We start from the raw sequence: 24964 nt of genomic DNA on the forward strand, positions 1-24964 counted from the left end.
CGTATGGGTTTTAAATGATATTTTAAGAAGGAATACAGTAATTGGCAGCTTCTGCTCCTCAGATCATTAAACATCTAATGTTGGCAGCTAACGAGCAATTTGGTGCCTGGTGCAGTCACGCGTGTTATTTACAACACGTAGAACATCACCATGCGAATGGGAGGTTTGGCTCTTAACAGCTTCACATGCCATTTCCTTGGAGTTATGGCCCCATTTGCTAAGAGAAAAAAAGAAGATTGAACACAATCTTGCTTCTGAGTTAGGGTTTTTGCCTTTCTTAATCAATATATCTTTCCCAGGAATACAGGTGGCTGAGTTTCTATTAAGCCCAAGGGAGAAGATGTATAATTCAGGCAGCAGAGATAGCCTCGCTCCAATGTGGATAATCTTCTTAGAATCCCAGGGAAAGTTCTTCAGAGGCTATACTGCATGTGGAATCCGGGTGTTCTGTTTTAACTCTTTGGTCAGCTGAGAAAATTGGTGAGGCCCGATCTGCTGAAGGATGACCTGGGGTGACCATGATGGGAACTAGTCTCTTGACCTTGCTATTTCCAAATTACTCTTTAGGTGAGAGGGACTTTCCGTCAATAGGCTGTCCCTGTGTGTAGTGCTGGTGGCGGAATGGTCATCCTGCTTTTGCAACTTGTGCATGCAAGGCTATTTCTGTTTTCTCCTATTTCAGTAGCTTTAGAATGGCAAACCCTCACTCCATTAGACAAAAACCACAATGAACAGCCTCTCCAAGAGAAGGCCTTCTCTATTTTGGGTCCCTTTGAGAATACCGAGGGACAATGGCCTGGAGATTCTTAGAAGCCCTATTGAATGGAGAGGAACCTAAAGGATGCCCTTAAGATGCTTAGCGGGTCTGTTCTATGTCTTGAAGTTTCTGTGACTCACTGTCTTAGATTTATAGACCTATCCCGGATTTGATGTATGGCCTGAAGCTGTTTCTTAATTCGAGAATCATTGACCATCTGAGGAGCCTAGAAATAGAAGATAGTTTTATTTTTAAACCAAGTTCTATAGCTGCTTTATATCTAACAGTTTATTCTTTAATTCATCTGTCTTCTCTTGCACTGTGTCATAGGCAGTGACCAGAAGCCAGTAGGCACTTCTATGTTCTGCCTGGAAATCTCCTTGGATTTCTAATTAAAATTATTAAGAACCCTTTTCTGTATTAGGTTAGGTGATAAAAGAGTGATGTTTTGCCACTACAAGCTTCCTCTTTCCTCCAGCTTCCAACACTATTTTTCTCACTTTCCTCTCGGCCTTCACAGATGTCTATTTGGCCTCGGCCTACTACCTAGTCCCAAAGCCAATGCCTCGGATTTTAGGGTTTTGTTATATACAGCAGCACCCCATATCCAGATACCAAAATCTGTTTTTATATTATCTATTGCTGCATAATGAACCAGCTCAAGACTTAGTGACTTAAAATATCACCAATCATTTATTTAGCCCATGAATCTGCAATTTGGGCCAGGCTTGGCAGAGGTAGCGAGGACTGGAGGCTCCACTTCCAAGATGGTGCACATGGACGGTCTGGCTCCTGGTTGCTCTGAAGGCAGCCTGGCTTCCTTACAACATGGCTGCCAGGTTCCAAGAGTGAGTGTCCCAAGAGACTGCATAAGAAATGGAAATGTCTTATTTCTTAAGGCCTGGACTCAGAAACTGACAGGCATCTCTATGAATGTGTAAGAGATGATAAATGACCCCAAAACTTCAGAGCTTGAAACAACAAATCTTTATTATCTCTCATAGGCTTGGAGAGTCAGGAGTCCAGAGTGGCTTAGCTGGGGGCTTTTGGCTCAGGGTTTCGAGAAACTGCTCTCCAGGCGTGGCCGGGGCTGGAAGAGCAGTCTCCCAGCTCATCCGTGTGGGCGTTAACAAAAGGCTTCAGTTTCTTGCCACAAGAGCTGTACCAGAGGGCCACTCACAGCACGGCAGCTGGTTCCCCCAGAGCGAGTGACCTGAGAGAGAGTGCGCGCACGCACGCATGCAAACAAGATAGAAACCACAACACCTTGTTCGGATTTAGTCTTCGAGGTCACACACCATCACTTTGGCTTTGGTGACCAGAAGCTTTGTCTGCGTTTACAGCCTGAGCTCCACCTGCCCCCAGCCTGTCCCCTGACCCACCTCTGGGCAGTGGAAAAATTGTCTTCCATGAAACTGGTCCCCGGTACCAAAAAGGTTAGGGACTTTATATGGTCTGGCCCTTGTCCCTTTGTATACTGAGTCTGCACCCGGCACCGCATTTTATCCGGCTGTTAGAATCAGTCTGAGTTTTATGTAAAATCCTGCGTGTCTGGCATCACGTCCCCTCCGCCTTTCGTGAAACACGGGGCTGTCTGAGATGTTCCACGTGCAAAACCAGCCATGGGGCTCCGCTCACGGGAAATGCTCCTGGCTGTCCCAGGAAATCATGGTGAGCGGAAGAAATCCACATAACTGACCGGAAATGGCAAATGCCAGCTTCAGGAGCTTCCAAGGAGAGGTGGGGGCGGGGAGCAGTTGGCTGGGGCTTATTTGCTGCCTCAGTTGCCCTTTCATTCAGCCAACCCAAGCTCCCAGCAGGCAGCCCTGACTGCACCAAGGGAAAGCTCTGAATGGCCAGGGTGAGATCTTGCCTAACCACGCCCTGAAGCTGCTGGTTCCTCAAGAGATCCGGTGTCATGGAGGAGAAATGACATAAGACTTAACAGTTTTAGGGTTATTATTTTCAGCACTGGCTGTATTTCCTTTTTCCTAGTAAAGAAGTACAGCTCCAGTGTAGGTAAACGTGGATAATTTTAGGAGGATCATTATACCCTGAAATGTCTATGGACCGAGGCAAATGCCACGAATATGAGGCCTTCCCCCAGGTGAGGGGCATCTTGAAGCCCGAGGACCCACCAGGTGCAGGGGACCTGTGAACACAGGATTCGAGATCAGAAGAACCAAGTTTAAGTTTAGCACCCCGCCGCCCCCGGCCTTCGTGGATTGTTGGGAAGATTCAGTGAGACAGTCCAAATAACGGGAGCGCTGTAATCTATAAAATCAAACTCTCAGGTGAAGGAAGAACTCATGAAAATGACCCCCTAGGTACTATCAAGTGGAGGGGTAGGTATTTGAACTCAGAGATGCTGAGGATAAGTAAGGTAGAAAGAACAGAGTGGGTGAAATTGGCTTGGGCTTTAAACTGTATTATTTGCAGAATGCAATATGGTGACAGGTGCTTTAAAAAACCTATGAAGATACTCAAGTTCCATTCCCTTGCTGAAGAGTAGACAGGTCCATGTGTGACACGATGCCAAGGGTGGCATATTCACCTCCACACCCCCCGGCCCCCACGGCATCTGGAAAGGACCCCTTAGAGCTACAAAGATGGGGGTCGCGGGTCGCTGATGGTACTTCCTTCAGGGGTCAATGCTGATTTTCTGCATTTTCGTCACCGAGCTCTTGTCCAAGTTCAGCAATCAGGGAGGGGCTGCGTCAACCAAGATTTACCTCATGGGCTTGGAGCTGAGGTCAAAATGCTTATAAAATATTAGCCAAGGGCAGTGTAGTGTTTTATCGTGGCGGGTTTTAATATGAACTGTCACTTTGGGAATTCACACTTGCTCTGCACATATGAAAAGTTCGCTTCTATTACTATGCATTTCCCTAAGCCCTGTTCTTCAGGATCAAGGAAGGGGCTCAGGTTTTAAAATTAATGATTGTTCTCATGTTTTATTAAGGTCTTTAGAGTTTGCGATGGGTTGCAGGGGATCAGAAGGTGTATTTCCAGCAACCTTCTGTACTCACACTTGTTCTGTGTATGTAGTCTCTTCCGACTTGTCTTCAGAGCTCTTTTCTTTCTGAACTGTTTGTAGGAGGAAATGGCACACTCTGGCGTGGTCTGCCTGGTGGCTCTGGAAGCACAGCTGGTGCCCACCCTACTTTTTGTTAACTCTCTGGCTTGAAGACATGGCCCAGCAGCAAGGTTGGGGCTCCCTCAGCCCAGCCTAAGAAGTAGCATTCGAAGGCACTACATTGTGCACGTGGCCGCCTGGCCCCAAAGCAGTCACCTGTCCGGGGCTGATCCTTCTGCAAGCTCCCGAGAGCACGGGGTCTCTTGGGGCTCTTTGTGGGGAGCTCCACCCCCAGCCACCCTGATGTGGTCATTGCTCAGGATGGAAATCACAGATCTGGGAGAGGTTTTAGTTGTGTTTCTGTTTAAAACTCAAAGCTTGTGGAAGTCTAGATTGCTCTCCTCTAGACTTTGTTGTTTTTTTCCTAAACGGGCCCAGACTCATGAGCTTGGCATTGGGGGCACCGCCATTTTGATCCAACTTCCTTGTTATTCTAGTCTTCACCTGAGTCCTCTGCCTCCTACCCTCTCTCTAACCAGCGTTTCTGTTTCTGCTTTTGGAAATCTTACATTCTTCCCTCCTGAGACCTGCCTCCATCTCTCCTTCTGGAACAATCTCTCTTTTCCTCTGACTCCTTCTGGTGCGTATTTGTCTGTTCTTTGCAATACACTGTATCCCCTTGATTTTTTGGTTACTTCTTGGAGAGCAGGGGCGGTACCTTGTTCGGTTTTGCGTTTGCCACGTTGCCTGCTACAGTGATGGGCAAACAAATAGAGTCTCAGAAAGATATTTATCCAGTCATGGAATTGGAAACTATGGATTTCAGTGACAGATGATGCGTGCTTGGGTGTTCAGAATGCCTTTGAGGTGGGAAAGCATTTTGTAACATTTTCAACATTTATATCGGCTTGAAATAAGCCTATTTAATAGTACAGAAGTAAATGGCATCACTCAGTATTTAAGAGGAGGGGTTCTGGACTTATGCTAGAGTTGGAAACTTGCCCTGTGGTTTACTGCTGTGTGATCTTCAGCAAGATATCTTAATTCTCTAGATTTCCGTTTTCTCAGCTGTAAAGAAAAGATAACACCACGTATTTCAGTGAGCATAAAAAGCACCATTATTTTATACACTGCAAAGAAAGAAAAATTGCTGTCAGTCTAACAATGATGCAACGCTTTCTGTGGCTTAGAAAGAGCTGTTGAAATAGCTCTTTTAGGTATATTTAAGCTTTTAAAAGATCACGTCTTTCCTTAAAAAGGAAAAAATTTGTTAAGGTTTTCCTAAAGCATCTTCATATTTAGTCTGAGCCTTCTGAAACATACAGTGTATCGACTCAAAGATGTCGAGGCTCACGTGTCCCACACCCCAGCCTCCTCTGTGCCATTAAAGCTGTTGGCGATGCGACTTTATTACCCCTCCCCCACCGAGAAGGAACTACCGTTTTCTGTAGGATTTTCTGCCAAGCTGCTAACGCCATTCCTCAAGTTTTAAATGCTAGAGCTTTCCTGATCTTACAAATCTATGTTTGTAACAGAAGGTTTTCAGATAACAGCCAGGACTCAGATGGTGCTGAAATAGTATGTCCATGCAAATGTCAGGGTGTCGCAGGTGGTCAGCCAGGCCACCAAGTCTGACAGTTGAGTTGCATCCTGACTCTGCCTTCTGGCCGGTAACGATTGTAAGACACATCCCTGTTTCAGGGATGTTAAAATGTAAAAAAGAAAAAAAAAGTACATCTTAGAATTAATAATATAGGCTATCATCTATCTCCCAAGACTGCAGTGAGATTTAAAGGAGAGAAGGTTTAAATCTATTATTATTATTAGTAGTAGTAGGTATTATTGTGATTATAGTTACAATACATTCTTAGAAAACAGTGGAGCCTTTTAATAATAGTAACTATCATTTATGGGGCACTCTCTAATGTGATATATTTATTAATTTATGGTTTAATTTCCATGTGTACATTTTCCCAATTTTTTCCCCTTTTTATTGAGGTATGATTCACATTTAAGGAAATGCTATGAGTTTTGACACCTGTGTTACCGACAGCCGTAACAAGATACAGGACATTTTCATCACCCCAGAAACATGACCCTCATGTCCCTTCTCAGTCGCTGTCCCTCCTTCCCAGATGACTTCTGTTCTGGTATCTTCTACCATGCATTAGTTTTGCCTGTTCTAGAACTTGATGGAATCATATGGCATGTACTCTTTGTGTCTGTATTTTTTTTTGAGAGCTACACATGCTGCTGCACGTGTGAAGAGTTTGTTTCTTTTTATTGCTGAGTGTCTTCCATTGTGTAGCTGCTCCACTGTTTTTGTGTTTGCCTGTTGATGGATTTGGAGGTTGCTTCCAGTTTGGGCTCTCATGTGTAAAGCCACTATGAACATTCAAGTACAAGTATTTTGATTGTATGTTTTCATTTCTCTTGTGTAAATACCCAGAAGTGGAATTGTTGGATTAAAGGGTAGGTGCATGTTTAACTTTATGAGAAACTGCCAGAACTTTTCTCAAAAGGGCTGCACCATTTTATGTGTATGAGAGTTCCTGTTTCTCCACATCCTTGCCAAGGTTGACATTTTTAGTTTAGTTCATTTGAGCCATTTCAGTGGCTTTGTAAGTGGAATCTATATGGTTTTAGTTTGCATTTTCCTGATGGCTAATGATGTCAAACACTTTGTCATATGCTTATGGCCATTTGTATATCTTGCTTGACAAAGTGCATATATCTTGTTGCCTTTTTTTCAGTGACACCATTTGTGTTTTAATTGTTGAGTTGTAGAATTCAAGTCTTTTGTCAGATATATGTGTAGCAAATATTTTTGCCAGGTTTGTGACTTGCCTATTCATTTTCTTGATAGTGTCTTTTGGTGAGCAGAAATTTGTAATTTTGATGAAGTCCATTTATCCATGTTGTCCTTTTATAGTTAGTGTTACCTGCGTCCTATCTAAAGTTTTTGCCTACTCCAAAGTCAGCAAGATGTTCCACTATATTTCCTTCTAGAAGCTTTATAGTTTTAACTTCTACATTTAGGCTTCTTATTTATCTTTAATTTAATTTTGTGTATGGATCAAGGTTAGTATTTTTCTCATATAGATAAGCTAGTTTTTACAGCACCATTTGTTGAAAATACTTTCTTTTCCTCATTGACTTGCTTTGGCACTTTGGTTGAAAATCAATTAACCATACAAGTGTGGATCTGTTTCTGGACTGTCTGTTCCATTGATCTATTTGTTCATCTATCTATATGCCATTGCCAAACTGTCTTTGTATTTTGGCATTAGTCTTGAAATCAAGACTAACTTTTTCAGGATTGCTTTGGTTTATCTAGACCTTTGCATTTTCTTTTACATTTTCCCTTATTTTATCTTTTTTTAGAGACAGGCTCTCACTATGTTGCCCAGGCTGGAGTGTAGTGGTTATTCAAAAGCATAATCATTACATATTACAGCTTCAAGTTCCTGGGCTCATTATTCTTTTACATTTTAGAATAAGCTTATAAATTTCTACAAAAGAGTCTCATGAAATTTTGATTAGAGTTGTATTAAATCAATGAATCAATTTGGGGAAAATTGAAATCTTAGCAATATTGAATTTTCCGGTATATGAATGTAGTATATCTTTCTGATTATTTGTCTTTAATTTCATTCAGCAGTTTTAGTTTTCACTGTAGAGCTGCACATATTTTTAAAAATTTATCCCTGAGTATTTTGGGTTTTTAAATATCTCCTAAATTTTTAAAATCATCTTCTAATTGTTTGTTTTTGATATTTAGACATACAGTTGATTTTTGTATATTGACCTTGTTTCCTGCAACCTTGTTACATTCAATGTGCCATATATTTTGCTCAGTGCTTTACAGAATTTCTTGTTTAGTCTCACAATCACCTATGATTCAGGTGTTGCTACAATCATTTTTTATAAGAAGTGTGTCCCAGGTGTGCCAATTTCCCTGCTCCAGGTCATGCAGTTTGAGTGAAACAGAGAGTAGGATTTTAATTGAGGTCTAGACTGACTCCAAGTCCCAGTCCCCTTCCCCCCCTGTTATAATATGTCACCTCTTTCACATTTGGATGTTTGAATGGTGTGATACACTGTGGCTTCCCTGGGTTTCACTGGGACATTTTTTCGCCATCATGTTTCACTGGCATGGCTTAGCCAATGGAACCCCCAAAACAGACATAACAAGAATGAGGTGATAAAGAGCCACTGGTGGTTTTTCCTGTTTGAGGAGGTCGGTGTTCTTCCAGTTAGTGTTGCCCAGGACTGTTACAGAAGCAGTTCCTCACTGCAAAGGTGGGCTCCCTTAGCCACGCTGAGTGCATGCTAGCTGTTGCATCTGCTGTGTTTGTGCATGCCGTCAAACCTGCTTTCTCTCCTCCTCTCCCACGATGTGCTGCAGGAAACCATTTCTGTACAGCTAAGGACCTCACCGAGGAGATTAGATCATTAACGTCAGAGAGAGAAGGGCTGGAGGGACTCCTCAGCAGGCTGTTGGTGCTGAGTTCCAGGAATGGCAAAAAGCTGGGAAGTGTCAAAGAAGATTACGACAGACTGAGAAGAGAACTGGAACGCCAGGAAACGGCCTACGGTAAGGAGTGCACACTGTCGTCTGGTGGGATATTTATGACATTCACTGTGCTGTGTGGCCAGGCCACGTTCTGTGCTTCACGTGAATGTCACCGTGGAGAGCATCATGGAGCACGTGACCCTTCTCCTGGGAGACCTTTTTGGCAGGCGCCTTGGCAAACAGGGTGGAATGACTTGTCAGCTTTTGTTTTGATATTCACATGTGACATCTTTTCTTTTTCTAATCCTCCCCCCTTCCCCCACTGGCATTTGCGAAGGGTCTTGTGATTATTTAGAGCAATCTCTCCCTTGGCACAGGTTGGGAGCATTTTCTTTGCTTGATAATTATCTTCCTTTTGTCCCCTGGCTCAGTCCTCTGGCTTTGCACAATCACAGCCTAAATCAGACTGACTCTGAGACAATTGGGAAAAGACCATGAAGTGCCTCTTCCGTGTTTGTGCTTTTCTGAGAGCTTCTCTCCGCAGGAAGAATGATGTAGATGGTGCCAACGCTGCCTTAGCTGAAGCGTCGGCTCATTGGTGGAGTTAAAGTATTCTTAAGTCCTTTTCTGTTCCAATTGTGAAGAGTAACTGAGGTCGCCTTGAGATTTACACCCTAGGGGATAGTCTCAGAAGATGCTGGTTCAGTTCAAATTGAGATAGCAAAAACATATTCTTAAAAAAAAAGTAAGAGATTTCTGATGATTCAGTTTCTAATTTGCAGAATGACATCATTAAAAGCAAATTTAGATTTAAAATACATTATATGCTGGAACCTGTTTCTTCACCAGTCAAGTGAGAAGAATAACATCTATGTCATAGGCAGATTAAGTGGTACAGATTAATTTACAAAGATCCTGGAGTGTGTGTGTGTGTGTGTGTCTATGTGTGCGCGTGCGTACACACCCTTCTATTCCTTCCTAGGAACTAGAAGCTGCTCGAGGGCAGAGGTCATATGTAGCGTATCATGGTCCCTAAAGAAATGTTGTTTACTAAAAAAAAATTGACAGACATGTATATGAATAAATGGCTATATTTAAAAAGTCTGCTTATTTAAAAAGAAATAAGAAAAGAAATGGGGCTGTTAGAAGCCAGATTTGAAATAGGGCTGTTTGAAAATATTCTGCAAATTGAAGTAAATGAAGATTAGTATTTAAAAAAACCAAATGCAAAAATATAAAATCAGCTAGCAGAAATTAAGTGCATCATTTGGGGATGAATATATTTTGTTTTAAAGGCTTACCAAATTGTGTAGAGAGTTGTTTGCATCACAGATAGCATGTTCAGCGGTTATTATGTCTTCTCTGCAATGAGCACTCTTAAGTTGGCTCAATAACTCAGTGTTTATCTTTTCTTTTTACTTTTAAAGGTCAAGCCTTGTTTTTGCCAAACTGGAGACTGTACAGTTGAACCTAAATAACTACAGTACTAAGGAATGACAGCATGCTCACCCTAGACATGAGAGCCTGGCTCACTGCATTCTGATAGGAATGAGCATTGTATACTCTAAGTAGATCCTTGCTATAGATTTTTAAATATATAAGCAATGAAAACTATGGCATTTCTCTTGCCATCACCACATAATTTGGGGCACAAAACGGGGAATATATTATATCTAAGAATAAAGAAGATGTGAACAAATTTGAGCAAATTTGGTCCAGCTATATTTTCATTTGAATAGTTGAGCTCTCGAAAGCCATTAATATCTCTTTTAAAAAAAGGCCTGTGCAGTATTTTTTTGAATCTCATCATTGTCACTTCACTAAGTATTTTCAAAATGATGAATAAAACATAAACAAATGGAATGAGGGATTGTTACCATGGATGATTCTAAATTGCAGATGGCTCATTACTGTTGCAAAGGCTCTCTTTATGTTTCAGGCTTGGATTTTGCTGGATCAGCTACTCTTTTCCCTATATGTTGATTTCCACGTGCTTTAGGCTGAAGCTAATTTTTAGCCCATCTGAGGTGACTTGCCTTTGGGTGCACCAAATTAATAACCTGCAGGTGGTGAGAATGTGGGAAACAAACAATGAATTCCTGAAAACTTGAAGCTTTTATCTATTGAAATGTGAAAAATCTAGGCCAAAGTCCATAGTCAGCTAATTTGGGGTTTTGGGAGTTGAAACTTGAAAGGGAACTCTGTGTTCAAGTCTCAATGTAGAGCGACTACAAAGGTAGGTTATGCGTGTGCATGTATGTGCCACGGCTCTTTCTGTCTTAGAGAAAACATTTGCAATGAAACTGTTTCAGAAATGAGCAATATATGTAGTCTTCCTTAAAAAGATTTTGATTTCCAACAATGGTTGTAGAATGCAGCGTTCAGGGGACAAAGATAACCAAGGGATGGACAAACAACCCTGACAGTTAGGGACCTAGACTTTTCTGTTTTGTTCTTCTGTGCCCCTCAACCTGGGGCATTCATTCCAAGATGACTGGCCCGGCCACGTGGATGTCCAACTCCAGGCAGAAGTTCCTTCTGAACTAAGAAGGAAGAGAGCTCACCTATCTATCCCCTTTAAGGACCCTTTTTGGAATCTGTGGCCACCTCTGCTACTGCCATATCCCTGTAGATCTAACCTTGTTATATGGTGACAGCTAATTACAAGGGGGACTGGGAACTGTCCTTACCCTGGGCACCATGTGCCCTGCTAAAGTCCTAGGTTCTGTTACTATAGAAAAAGGGGACATTTGCAGTCGTAGGGCATAACGAGCAGTATCTCTCATACAGAGAACTCTTACTGACGTGACGTGTATCTCTAATGACTCATCTGAGATGAACTTGCATCACTTGGATCACTTAGGATTTCCTTATGTCTTGTGTCTCTGGCTAGTCTGAGTCCACTGAAGTCAGAGCACTGTCCTTTGCTTTCATTGTATTGCTTCTGTGTCCTGCCTGGTGTGTTTTAAAATCACAAATGCAGTATACTATAAATATTTGTTTGCTGGAGCCAGATGTTGAAAGGAAACATCAGTCCTGTCTTCCTTCATTTTATATTACAGATTTAGACCTTGACTCTTCCGCTGCTCTATCCATTTTCCAATTTAATGAGAACAGTGATAAGTTTGATTATCTTTCATGGAAGATGCTGAAGTTGTCTGAGTCGGGTGTTCAGATTGGGGTGTCAGGAAAAAAAAAAAACGATCTGATGATGGAAAAGGAGCTAAAATATGCCAAAGTCCTCAAGGGCAAAGGGAGACAGACATCAGCACTGAATCCATTGGCTGTTGTCACCATGACACAGGCTCTGAAAAGGAGAGAAGAAAGTGTGCTTTAACGCCCATCAACTGTTCCTAAGATTCAGGAGAACACATTTGAATTCTGAGCAATTTTAAGTGCTGTGAAATAGAATGAAAAACTAAACCCATCTTCCAACCCCTGAATATTTATGGAAATTAACTATAAACCTTTAATTATTGTGGATGTCAATGTATTTTTTAAAGGAAGGTGGGGTAAAAAAAATCGGTAACTTTTTTTATAGTTTGCTACATCTGCTTTTCAAGAAAAAAGACAATCCTCAGATTTACATACCTGTTTTCCATCCCTTGTGTATACAGTTGGTAATCTGTATTGTACTTTATTAATATTGTTGATTTCGCACTGCGACTCAGATATAAAGGAAGCCGATGTCAAGGGGAGAGATTTAATCACAGAATAATCGGGGCTAGAATTTTAAACAGGACATCATTAGCATGTTAATGAATTTGCCCACCTTACGCCGGCTGCCTGAGTGGGGAAGATCCTGCAGATACAGCTCTAAAATCTGCCTGGGTCCGAGGCCTGGTGAGCCGTCAGAAATCCATGTAGGGGACCCAAACACCACGTAGAGGGATTCTCAGTGAGAACAGCAGGCGGCAGGGTTTTGTTGTCCTGGGAATTATGGCTGGCTATGCTCAGATTAAATTCATTTGCCTTTCTGGGAGCGAGGGGGAAGCGGAAGGAAGAGAAGGGGCAGTCTAAGCATGATGAAGTTGGAGTAGAGGCGACTGTCCAGGTGTGGTCTAGCTTAGGACCACTGCTAGCTTAGGACCTTCTGCTTTATAGAAAAGCCACAAGGCCACATTGACAAGAGCCTGCTCTTATATTTGGAACCAGCTTTTGGAACTATGTTTGGAACTATTTCAAGCTCTTAAGTTTTGAGCTTGAAATAGCTAATAAAAGGAAATGTGACTGTCTTAGCCTGTTTGTGTTGCTGTACAGGAATACCTGCGGCTGGGCAATTTATAAAGTAAAGAGGATTATTTGGCTCATGGTTCTGCAGGCTGTGCAGGAGGCGTGGCAGCAGCATCTGCTTCTGGGGAGGGCTCCGGCTGCTTCCATTCATGGTGGAAGGGGAAGGGGAGCCGGCGTGTGCAGAGACCACATGGCGAGAGAGGAAGAGAGAGAGAGGGAGGAGGAGGCGCCAGGCTCTTTTTAACAGCCAGCTCTTTCGGGAACTAATGGAGCAAGAACTCACTAGGAACTCACTCATTACCAGGAGGAGGACAGGAAGCCACTCATGAGGGATCCGCCCCCATGACCCAAATACCTCCCATTAGGCCCCGCCTCCAACATTGGGGGTCAAATTCCAACGTGAGCTTTGGAGGGGCCAAATAAATCAAACTATAGCAGTCACCTACTGTAGTGAGATATTAGCTTCTTTAACTCTGAAGTTTATGGACACAGCTTCTTTCAGAAGTTTCCCTATTAAGAAAAGGCTTTTGGTTTAGAAATCCCGTGAGTTACAAGTTCTGCATATAGAAGCAATAATTGTCTTTCCATATTCATCAGGTATGTGTAGAAGAAACATTCAAGAAAAATTATAACAAAAGAATAAAATCTGTGTGTCTCTTTTTTTTTCTGGCAGAGGAAGGGAGGAAGGAAATGCAGAACTGGAAAAATACATATAACAAAGATATAAAAACAATAAAATTAACAAATAAGCTTGAAATTTAATAACGGAGAGAGAAAAAATGCTGATGACAAGTGTTAGTTATTTTGGTTTGGAATATGATGTGATAATGAGCTTCCTAGAAGCCAGAGCAAAAAAAGACAGTTGAAGTATCATCCGCCTTCCTCAATAGTGACTTTGAAAGCACACAGTTTTTAGGGAATACAGAGTGGTGCTAAATTCTTAAAGAAAATTTTCTTGAGAGCATAATGGAAAATCTTCATGAATAGATTTATAGTACATGCAAAAGCACTTTTCATATGGCTGTTACCTGCTAGAAAAAAATGTTAGGGGATCCTTCCAAAGCAGGAGAGGCTGTGGATGGGCTGTGAAACTGTATACAAATTTTAGATGTATGGGTGCGTGCAGTTTTTCCCACAAAAACATCCAGTTTTAAGGGACCATTCTAAGATTCTCCAAATTTTAGGAAACATTATATTAAAGTATGGCACCGTGCAAGTGAGTTAGTAAGAGCTCAGGCTCATGAAGTTTAAATATGGCATCCTCCAATGATCTGACATGATTCCAAGATGAGACTTAGTATCTACAAAGTGGCTGGAGAACATATCCTGTAGACTCACCAAATGTCACTTCTTTCCTCTAAGCTTTGGCTAAGACCTACGTAGTGGACAACTTAGCTCTCTGGACCAGACCAGTGGCAGCAGTCCACAACCGAGGGCCGAGCTGTCTGCTTTGAAACCAGATGAGTGTCGCAGGGCTCTGTATCTTGAGTAATTTAGGTGGTTATATGGGAAATAGATCTGTATCTGCCTTTCTAAATTAGAAATCTTTGTTTATTTAGATTAAAAAATATGTCAAACAGGATCTATTGGAGGAAAACCTTTTTTAAAAAAACTTCAAAATCTTTTCCCTTAGGTTTTTCGATGGCCTGAGTTTTCATATCTCTAATCATTTACCTTTTATTCACCTTATTAATTAATTTGTTACTTTATCAAGATTCTGGTTAAATATAGGCTTGCAGGTTTAATATCTCTCCATTTGTTTCTTTCCAATTATATCCTTGCTTCACTATTAGTATGGTTATTTCTCTTTAGCCAGTTCCTCCTGTGAATTTCTAAGCTTGAAATTTACAACTGACTTCCTTCCTCTTTTATTAAATAGCTGTGATAATTCTTTGGGGAGGCATCCCCATTTGGTGTAAAAAGCCTGGATTAGGATGTAGGAGGCCTCAGTTTAATTTTAGTCCTGCCATTCCCTAATCACCTACAGAGCACCTGGCGCATAGAACATCACAACATGGGGTTCAGTGAATAAATGATGTTCAGCGAGTCACTGAATTTTCTCAGTGAGTCTCAGTTGCTTCATATAATACAACACAGTAGAACCAAATCTTGAAGTTTCATTTTCATCCACCCATCCATCCTCTGCAAGCATTTACTGAGTTTTTACAGTAACGCAGTAATGCACCGTGTTAGACCCTGTGGTTCAGAGATGACTGAGATGGTCCCTGAGGCTACTGAGGTTACCATTTACTCTAGTCCCATAGGTGAACTCCTATGTTTCTATTCATCCTTTGTCCATTTCTTTTCTTGCCCTCACCTATTCTACTCTCCTTCTGTTTTATCCAGACGACTTTTTTAGAAGTCCTTCCTTCCTTTCCCACTTGTCTCTCCACTTGCTTTCTATGATATTTTCCCTTCACAATACTTCATTCATATACCTGCTAGGTGGGAATGCAATGGTGATTTGAGTTTTACTTTATGCCAAATTGCAACAGGCAGTTTTTTGGACATACTTACTTGCTTAGAGCAGGAACTTGACTCTATGTAATAGGATGGGTACGTGTGTCTCTTAAACATCTGCCAGATTTTCTGCTTTGTAGAGCATTCTTAGTAACCATTATGACATCTTTTATGAGGTCATAGTTTTTCCAATGACTAATTTTGTAAGAAATGTCTTGTTTTCCTCTTTGGCATCGCCATGAGTTATGGCTTCCTGTATACATACGCCCCTTCCATTTTAGCCGTGCACTTCCTCTTCTTTGAAACTGCCATATGTTAACAACCCAAGAGAGATGATATCTATTTGAGAGATTAGCATTTGTTGCTAATTTGATTTTTCAGGTTCTCTTAGCTTTTGTAAAGAAGAAAAGGTGTGCTCATGAATGTATTCCTGCCCTGACTGCTTTGGGGAGCCCGTTTTTGCTGCATTCTACTTTTGTATTGTTATTTTTTGGACTTGGGGATGGCCATTCTGACTAATCTGCTCCTCACTCAGATTTTTATGTAACTGGGGAGGGTTAGATCACTGTAGGGGTGGACGGCTCTGAGCAAATGCACTGCAATTTAATATTTATGGCCAGAGCAGAAACCATCAAGAGTTACTTAAGGATCTACTGACTTGGTATCATCAAAAATTTATGAGCCAGACATGCACATATTTTACATGCCCACTTGGTCATAAAATGTGATTTTATTTTTCTTTTGGCATTATACATTCTAAAGTCTTTATAACTCATTAACAACCGATGACATACTTTGCTTTTAGATTTAATTACGACCAAACTTTATTTGCCAAAATCATGTTAAATTTTTGGCTCTTTTAGCCTATTTTGAATGTTTCTCTTTTCTTGTGTTTATTATGGCTAATTTACACTTCACATATCCCCAAATCTTATACTTTCCTTCCCCAGGAAAGAACCAAATGTAATTATATTGTGATAATGTGGTCAACTCAATGACAGGAGATCTGTCTTGCTTAGACAAGTGGCTGAAATCCTGAGCTGCTTTTTAACTCCGTGTTGAGTCCAGCATTTGACTTTGGTCCACACAGACCAACGGTGTTGGGTGAGACCGATGCATTAGAATTTGGCCAATGTGCTTACCCTTCACTCAATCTCATTGTTTTTTTAGGAACCTAGTGCCAGTCATGGCTGGATACCAGCTCCATGTGTGCCTCAAGAAGGTCACCAAACACTGACATTTCCCAGTGGTCTGGAATCCTGAGAATTTGTCAACCTTTGGAAGCAAAATGATTCTCTGCTATGGGGTTTCTCGTATCCCTGTGGTTGGGAGGTGAAGAACTGGAATGAGGCTCATTTGCCTGGTTTCAGAGCCGTACTCTTCCTTGTACGGTGACATTTCCCTGCTTGCAACATAGTATTCCAATTTATCATTTATTATCTGTACTGCATTCAAAGAATCACTATACCATAATGTACTTAATTGTCCTCTTATTTTGAGGTATTTAATGATCATTTCATGATTTTCTTTCTGAAGATAAAGTGCCAAGTTGGGATTAATGGCCCAAAGAGCATAGTCATTTTTATGGCTTTGCACATGCTGCAAATTGCCTTTCAAAAGGATTATTATATCAATTTAATTGATACTACCAACCCCTCCTTTGCAATACTGAGCATTACTCTTAGAAGTCTATTAGTATAACAACAATAATAAAGTGGTATTTGATTCATGCCTTATTTTTACATATCTTTGACTAATAGGTTGACTTTGCTTCTTTGTGTGCCTTTATAATTTTGTTCATTGTGTATGGTCCATGGCCTTTGTCTACCTGTCTTATTTTTGGGGGGATAACTTGATAGTTTCCTTATTTTTATATAATATAGTTATAAATAATTCTTTCCTATGTGTGTATGTGTGAAATGAACCCCTTATCATGATTAATAATGCACCAAGAGTAAAATCTTTATAAACCATGATGCCATGTTGAGATAACAGTGCAGAATGAATTCTGAAACTTCTCACAGCATTAGGGTGCAGACAATTTAACGAATAACAGAAGCAGGGCTTCCAGGGTAAAGGCGCTCCATTTCCACTCGGGCATTAATATTCATTGGGCCTGGCCTTTAAAACAAATGTGACATTCAGGGAGCTGCTGCAATGGGGACCTTAATAAACCAATTTCACTTTTCTTCAATAAATCTGTGGCAGGTATTATTTTACATTTCCTCCACCTTTAAAATTCAGAGGCTGAGAGAAGTGTGTCTTACCCATCACTTTTTTTTGTTCACAATGCAGTTCACGTTTAGCACTTCACTGTCTTTGGACTGTTTTTTCTTTATTATTTCCCATTTTATTAAATGGATCCATTCGGAAAAAAAAAAAGCACACACAAAAAAACTGCTGCCCATAGGAGTTTGTTTTCTTTGAAAAGCACGTTTTTATTTCATGGACTGATGCAGAGTGTCTGTGGGTGGTGCCTGTGGCCCCCGAAGCTGCAGGTTGAGGGGATGGTAGAGAAAGGTCGTCCCTGTCCTGGAAGGATGCCAGACAGGATGACCTTTGAAACTGTCACCACAGGCGTGAGAATCGGGTTTGCAACAGCTCCCTGCCCTTCTCTGCACAGACAGTGCGCAGCGTTTGGTACTAAGGCAAAGATCCCTTTGCATTGGTGACGCGTGATCATAAATCGTAAGAAATCGCTGTGATGGGGATTCAGGACGGCGCCTTCTTACCCGTTTGCAGCTGCAGGGACTCAGCAGCTCCCTTCCCTCCCACCACGTCTTCCCGCGGCTTTTGGCTACTCCCCCGATGGTATCCACATTCTTTCGTCCACCTTTGGCAGGTCCCATACCCTCATCCGCCCTCACACCTGCTCCCTGCATTCCTTCCCAGCTCCGCAGGACTGTCCCCTGCCCTCCCAGCTGCCCCTGCTCGCCCAGAGCTCTCGATGAAGCACACAGGCCTCACCCCGCATCTCCTCCTGTGGTCTGGGTCGGGACCCCGACTCTCCTGTTTATACCCCCAGTGTCCTCCGTGCACCCGTATTTATAGTCAGAGTCTTTTTGTGTCTCCCCCCCCACCGGGGCGTGGCACTTGGCCTGATGCCAGGAAGATGATGATCATTATCTCTCCCTCCCTGTTCCTCGGTGATTCATTCCACTGTGCCATGTTTAGTGGAATATTTAACAGCATCTTTGAAGAAGCTCAAAGACTATAAATAAATGCTCTCTTTGGTCTTGAAAGGGTTTTATACAATATAAAATTTAGAGCACATTTTTCTCCTCCGGAACCTTGACATTAATATTCATCATGAGCCCCAAAGTAGAAGCTATTATGCTTTAGCATAATGAAGTTTACCATGTGTTTCAAAGTCACTTGCAATTGTGCTTCTCATAATGACAATTAGAAAGGTCATCTTGTCTTGCAAGGCTCCATTAGATGTATAAACCAGCTCACGGCTGTCACTGTGAGATGTATCAGGGCACTTGTGTGGAAATACGAGGGGGAGACGCGATACTTTTTATCCCAAAGTGTAGCTGTTTACATCTAATTACCAAACATGGAATGTGCCTGTTTGCCTAGGTGATATATGGGCATAGAAACTTTTAAAGCACATTGTCTTCTGTCTTTTCATTAATTATATGAGTCCCCTCACCCCCTTTTTCCATGAAGCATGACATTATAGGTTCCCTAAGACACTGGATAGAGAAATTTGACATTAAGGCAGTGGTGTATTTCTGATCTGTATTTTTTTCTGCCTCATTTGAAAAATTGTTTATCTGCACTGAAGTATGGACACAGTATTGTGTTTCATTCTCCACATGTGAACTTTGATGAAGTGATTCGGAGGAGAAGAGGTGGCCATGTGTCAGAGCAAAGAGGGGTCTGTGCAGAGGGTGTAGAGGGGACGCGTCTCCGTTAGAACTAACGCAGGTTATTCCCGGTAACCTAAAACATGCCGCTGGAGCGGGTCACGGAGCTGGGGTGGAGAAAAATGATTCTTAATCTGGCCTGGGAACAGCAAGTTGGGCTGCCACGGTAAAAATACTAACATAGTTATGTGTGAAATATATAAAATTTGCTCTGAATTATGAAGGAGAGGCTGAACTTCTGTATTCAAGCCTTTAGAAGTTGCAAACGTTTATCGATAGATAATAAAGATAAATAAGAAAGTCTTAGATTCATGAATGCATGCATGTGGCCTCTGTCGTGTTCCAAGTCCTTACTTGGGACAATGCTGGAGAAGATTCTGTGGCCCTTGCAGCATTTGGTTGTTGACATTTCATACTATTCAAGCGCCTTAATTTAAAAAATTAATCTATTAATGTAACACATTCACGGAATGCAGACACTGTACAGAGGGCTGCCTCTGGCTGGCCGTGTTTGTGTCTGAGCTGTGTCTGGTGGTTTAATCACCCTCTATCTGGAACGGTTTGTGTTCAGGTTTGCCAGCGGAAAAAGGTTGGTCCATATTCCTCAAGGTGCTTTCCAGGCAAACGAATTAATTGTTATTATTATTTTTTAATATTAAAAATGAGAGCGGTAGAAAGAGAAGAATAAAAAATTTTAATAGCCCTGGTACCCATAAACAGAGGATAAAAAAACCACAACCACAATGCCAGTGTAAAGAAGAAGGAAACTGATGGTAGCATGACTATAATAAAGGACACCTTTCTTCTTTCTTCCACTTTTTTTTTTTTTGCCCTTTGGCCTAAAGCTGTTAACATTGGTGACTGTCCCTGTTGTCCTCTTGTATCATATCCCACGTTCTGTTTGATGCTGACAGGGATGGATGTCTGAGGCTGTTTCAAGAGTTGCCTGTAAATTTGTGCAAGGCCCTTTCTTTGCTTATAAGTTTTTACTCATATAATGCTCTACCGTGGATGCATTCTGCAGGACTCTAAGCTTGTGTTTCAAATTCCTCTGAAGCAATGGACTCCTGCCCCACCCGCCTGGTCTCTTACTTAGAAGCCTTAGCTGTCCCTCAACGTCTGCGACAAATGTTGAGCACCTCCTTTGTGCCAGGCGCTATGATAGGCTTGGGGAGGAGAAGAGTGACGAGGGTTGACTCCTGGCCTCAGGGGCTTGCAGTCACTGGAGGGGAGGGCAGATGCACGAGAGAATAGGGTACCATGTGATGAGGGGTGAACTAAAGAAATAAACAACAGGGGAAGAGAAAGTGGAGACAAGGACGGCCAAGTGCATGTTGAAGGAGCCGTTGAAGGAGCCAGGGAGAGCTTCTCAGCCCAGGCAGAGCATAAGCCGTGGCTTGAGGGTGGGCGAGGGGTGGACACACTGCCGTCCCAGGCCAGAGGAGAGCACAGACTCAGAGGTCAGGGGGACATGTCAGTGTGGGGCACGATGAGACCAGGATTGAATCCTAGCCCGGCCATGTAGCAGCTGTGTAACTCTGAACGTTTCCCAATCTCTCTGAAATACTGCTGCTCCTATCAACCTCCCAGGGCTGCGGACAGGTGAAATAATACATGTCACGAACCGGGCTTAGTGCCCTGGCACACAATACGGACTCAATCAATCTTAGTCCATATGATTATTGATCTGGCTGGACTGAAGGGTGCAAGAGTGAGAATGGTAGGAGGTGAGTCTGGAGAGGTGGGAAGAGCCAGATCGTGAGATGCCTTTTTGCCATGCTGGAGTTTTCGAGATTTTTCCAGTGGTGCTGGGTAGCATTAAAGAAACTTGATTTCTGTGTCCTCCACTGTCCCTGAACATTCTTATCATATAAAGTGGATGCTTAGACTCGATCTCACATAAATGTTTCTATCTTTAAAAAGCAACTTTCTATCTTTAGAAAATAACTAACACCGCACCCCTATTATGGGTAAGATAAAAAACGCTGACAATACCGAGTGCTGGCGAGAATGTGGAAGTAGATTTCTCATACATTGCTGGTGGGAACAGAAGATGGTAGAGCCATCTATTTGGAAAACAGTGGCAGTCTCTTGTGAAGTCAAACGTTATACTTGCCATTTGACCTAGTGGCTCCACTTCTAGATATTTACTTATCCTATAGAAATAAAAAGTTATGTCCAACAGAAACTATAGTGATTCAAGTAGACCTACCATTCGATCCAGCAATCCCATTATTGGGCATCTACCCAGAAGAACAAAAGTCATTCTATAAAAAAAGACATCTGCACCCAAATGTTTATAGCAGCACAATTCACAATCGCAAAGATGTGGAAACAACCCAAATGCCCATCGATTCATGAATGGATTAGTAAAATGTGGTATATGTATACCATGGAATATTACTCAGCTATTAGAAATAATAGTGATATGGCGTCTCTTTGGTTCTCCTGGAGAGAGCTGGAACCCATTCTATTAAGTGAAGTATCCCAAGAATGGAAAAACAAGCACCACATGTACTCACCAGCAAACTGGTTTCCCTGAGTGCACATTTTGGAATAACACCAATTGGGTATCGGACAGAGGTCGGGGCTGGGTGGAAGGGATGGGTGTATACCTACTTGATGAGTGCGATGCGCACTGCCTGGGGAATGGACACGCTTGAAGTTCTGACTGGGGGGGATGGGGTGGGGGGAGGGGAGGGGTGCACACCTACATGATGAGTGTGATGTGCACTGTCTAGGGAATGGACACAATTGAAGCTCAGACTCGGGGGGGATGGGGAGGCATGGGCAACGTATATAGCCTGATCTTTTGTACCCCCATAATGAGCTGAAAAACAAACAAAAAAAAAATAAAAAAAAATAAAACTGTGTAACAATGTGGGAAAAAAAACTATAGTGAATATTTATAGCAGCGTTATTCATAATTGCATGAACCTGGAAACAAGTCAAATGTCCCTCACTGAGGGAATGGAATCGTAAACGGTAGTGCGTTCTCATAATGGAACACAAGTCCGTAATAAGAGGGAACAAACTATTAACATACACAACAGCCTGGCAGCATCTCAAGTGTGCTATACTGAGGGAAAGAAACCAAGGGCTGTATACTGTAGGACCCTGTTTATGTGACATTCTGGGAAAGACAGACCCCCAGGGAGTGGGGGAGGGAGAGGATCTCACTGAAATTGACAGCTCAGGGGAATTCTTTCGGACCCTTGGGATCATTCTCTGTCCTGCTTGTAGGGACGGTTACAAGAACCAGTCCGTGCGTTAAGACCCTAGAACTATACAACAGCAACAAGGACAAGTGAGTGATACTGTGTGTAAATGAAAAAAAAGTCTTAAAAACTTTAAAATAAATGGTTCATTTACCATATACATTACCTGTTTTATCTCATTCATCCTCTCTATGGGGTCGATGTTATTCTTGCAGGTTGAGCATCCCTAATCTGAACATTTAAAATCTGAAATGCTCCAGAATCTGAAACTTTCTGAGTGCCGACATGATACCCAAAGCAAATGCTCATTAGAACATTCCAGATTTCAGATTTTTGGATTAAGGATGCTGAACCGGTAAATATAATGTAAATATTCCAAAATCTGAAAAAATTCAAAATCAGAAACATTTCTGGTCCCAAACGTTTAGGACAAGGGACACTCAACCTGTGTCTCTATTACTGTATAGTTATCTACTGCCAATATTATTATTCTTGACTAAGTGGAGGCATCATGAGGTTTGGCCCAAGCCCACGTACTCTCCCAAAGGCAGAGCTTGGCTCACACTCTGTAGACCCCGCATTTCCAAAACATTGCCAGTCACCCTCGAGGAATCGCAGAGTGGGTGGCAGATACTTTTCTCAGCTTCCGGTCCAGGCTGTCCCTGTCATCTAGCTGACTGGTCAGTGTCATTGTCCTGTGCATCCCACTGATAACAAATTTTACAATCAGGCAAATATTGTAAATGCTTAATGTCAGAGAGAGAGTTGCCTATTGAATATTTTCTCTCTAACTTCTTCTTTTTTTTTTTTTTTTTGAGACAGAGTCTCACTCTGTCACCAGGGCTAGAGTGCCGTGGCCTCAGCCTAGCTCACAGCAACCTCAAACTCCTGGGCTCAAGCGATCCTCCTGCCTCAGCCTCCCAAGTAGCTGGGACTACAGGTGCACACCACCATGCCCGGCTAATTTTTTCTCTTTTTAGTTGCCCAGCTAATTTTCTATATTTTAGTAGAGAACGGGTCTCACTCTTACTCAGGCTGGTCTTGAACTCCTGACCTCAAGCTGATACTCCTGCCTCAGCCTCCTGGAGTGCTAGGATTACAGGCGTGAGCCACTGTGCCCAGCCTCTCCCTAACTTCTTAACTTGTGCTGTTGGCAAAGTTAAATTTGGCCTCTTTTTGAGGAACTACTACTTCCCTAGGGGGGGTTTAATGGTGATACCGGTAAAAATCTTATTCAGTGTTTGTTCAACTCACAGCTTTAACTCAGTCTCCTTAAACATCATTCAAGTTATAACCGAAGGCAGCTCTGTGGCTGATAGAACTGTTAATTAACTAACACAGTCAACCTCAGACCAGAGGGCAAGAGATAATTCCTTAGAGAAATAAAACAGAGCAAAATATTCAATAAAGAGAAATAGTAAAAAGGATGAAGATATTTAATTCTTTTTGCATGCTTTATTCTTATTTGTTTATATGTCTATTTCCCCCGAATCTGTGCCTGCTTTATGAGGTCATTAGTCTTCTATCCCCAGTGTCTGTGTGCTCTTTGTATACAGTAAGGGCTTAGTGAAGGTTTGCTGCGTTAGAACTCCGTATCAATAGGTACTGAATTTGAGGACTGAATGGAACTTGCGGTGTATGGTTTTTCAAAGTATTATTCATCCAACAATCCTGTATTTCAGAGTCATTCATTTGCCGACTCTTACGTAGGTGCTTTAGAGATATTCTTTGAGTGATTCCTATGAAATCCTATGAAGAAAATATTGAGGAAACTGAGGCCAGGAGTAATGAGCTGACTCGCTCGTTAGTGCACGCTGGACCGAGCGTGAGCTGTGTAGTTAGACACGTGCGAATTCAAGTCCTCATCGTGTCACGAAGAGGGACGTGAGATGGGGTCGCTGTCTCACTTCTGCCATCCTCAGTGTCTGCCTCGTCCATTCTTGTAACCAGTGGTGGGTCCAGGTGTTGTGAGCCCTGGAGCTTATAAAATTTGGAGGTGAGTTTTATGTAAGGAAAAAGTATCACGACTAACATGATGGATGATTTTAATTGAAACCGGAAGCGGAGGGAAACTCGGGTGGGATGACTTGCTGGGGAAACGCAGGCATCGTCCCGGGACCAGTTTAAGAGCTGTCGGAAGGACTGTCGGAAAAGGACTGTGGGAATCAGGCAGAATTGGAGTTTAGATCTCTGGCCTGAAGGACATTTAAGACCAATTTTAGATGTGGAGAGAGTTAGAAACGTTAAGCCGGCATTTCTAAGAACATGGCCCATTCGAGTAGCACAGAGGAACTTACTGTTTCCTGCACGTGGTTATAGAGATCACAAATTCTTCAATTTACGCGGGTTTGCTAGGGCTACTGCAGCTAAGCACCGCAGATTGGGTGGCTTCAGCAACACAAATTTATTTTTCTCAGAGCTCTCGAGATGTCAGCAGGGTTGGTTTAGGGCCCACCCTCATGACCTCATTTCAATTTAATCACCTCTTTGAAGACCCTGTCTCTGAACACACTCACATTCCGAAGCACTGGGGGTTAGGGCTTCAACGTGTTAGTTTTAGGGGAGACACAATTCAGTCCATAACAGCGTATTCAATACTTCATTGTATAATGAGAGGATTTAACATCAGATCGTTGCCTAACACTCTTCCGGTCACACACAGGAATTAATCCAGAAGGTTCCCTTGGCTGCTCAGCCTTGCGTGGCTGGACCCTCCCTGGAGATGAGGCTTTATCTGACCCTTCTCTCCCCTCTATCCATTATGCACCCAGAACCTTCCCCACCTGCCTGGTTGCACCACGCTTGTTCACACCTGGGGGGCGGGGTTCCTCA

General features: G+C 42.3%; 1 protein-coding gene across 3 annotated transcripts in view; it reads left to right on the top strand.

Annotated features, from left to right (window-relative positions):
- DISC1 (DISC1 scaffold protein) overlaps positions 1–24964 on the top strand; it is a 207996-nt gene that overhangs the window by 77106 nt on the left and 105926 nt on the right. For all 3 annotated transcript variants that reach the window (XM_069484684.1, XM_069484685.1, XM_069484686.1), the window contains one exon: positions 8242–8430. In XM_069484684.1, the coding sequence (XP_069340785.1) occupies positions 8242–8430 (189 nt within the window). The remainder of the gene's footprint in view (positions 1–8241; positions 8431–24964) is intronic.

Source organism: Eulemur rufifrons, chromosome 11 (assembly GCF_041146395.1).
Source record: "Eulemur rufifrons isolate Redbay chromosome 11, OSU_ERuf_1, whole genome shotgun sequence".
NCBI lineage: Eukaryota > Metazoa > Chordata > Mammalia > Primates > Lemuridae > Eulemur > Eulemur rufifrons.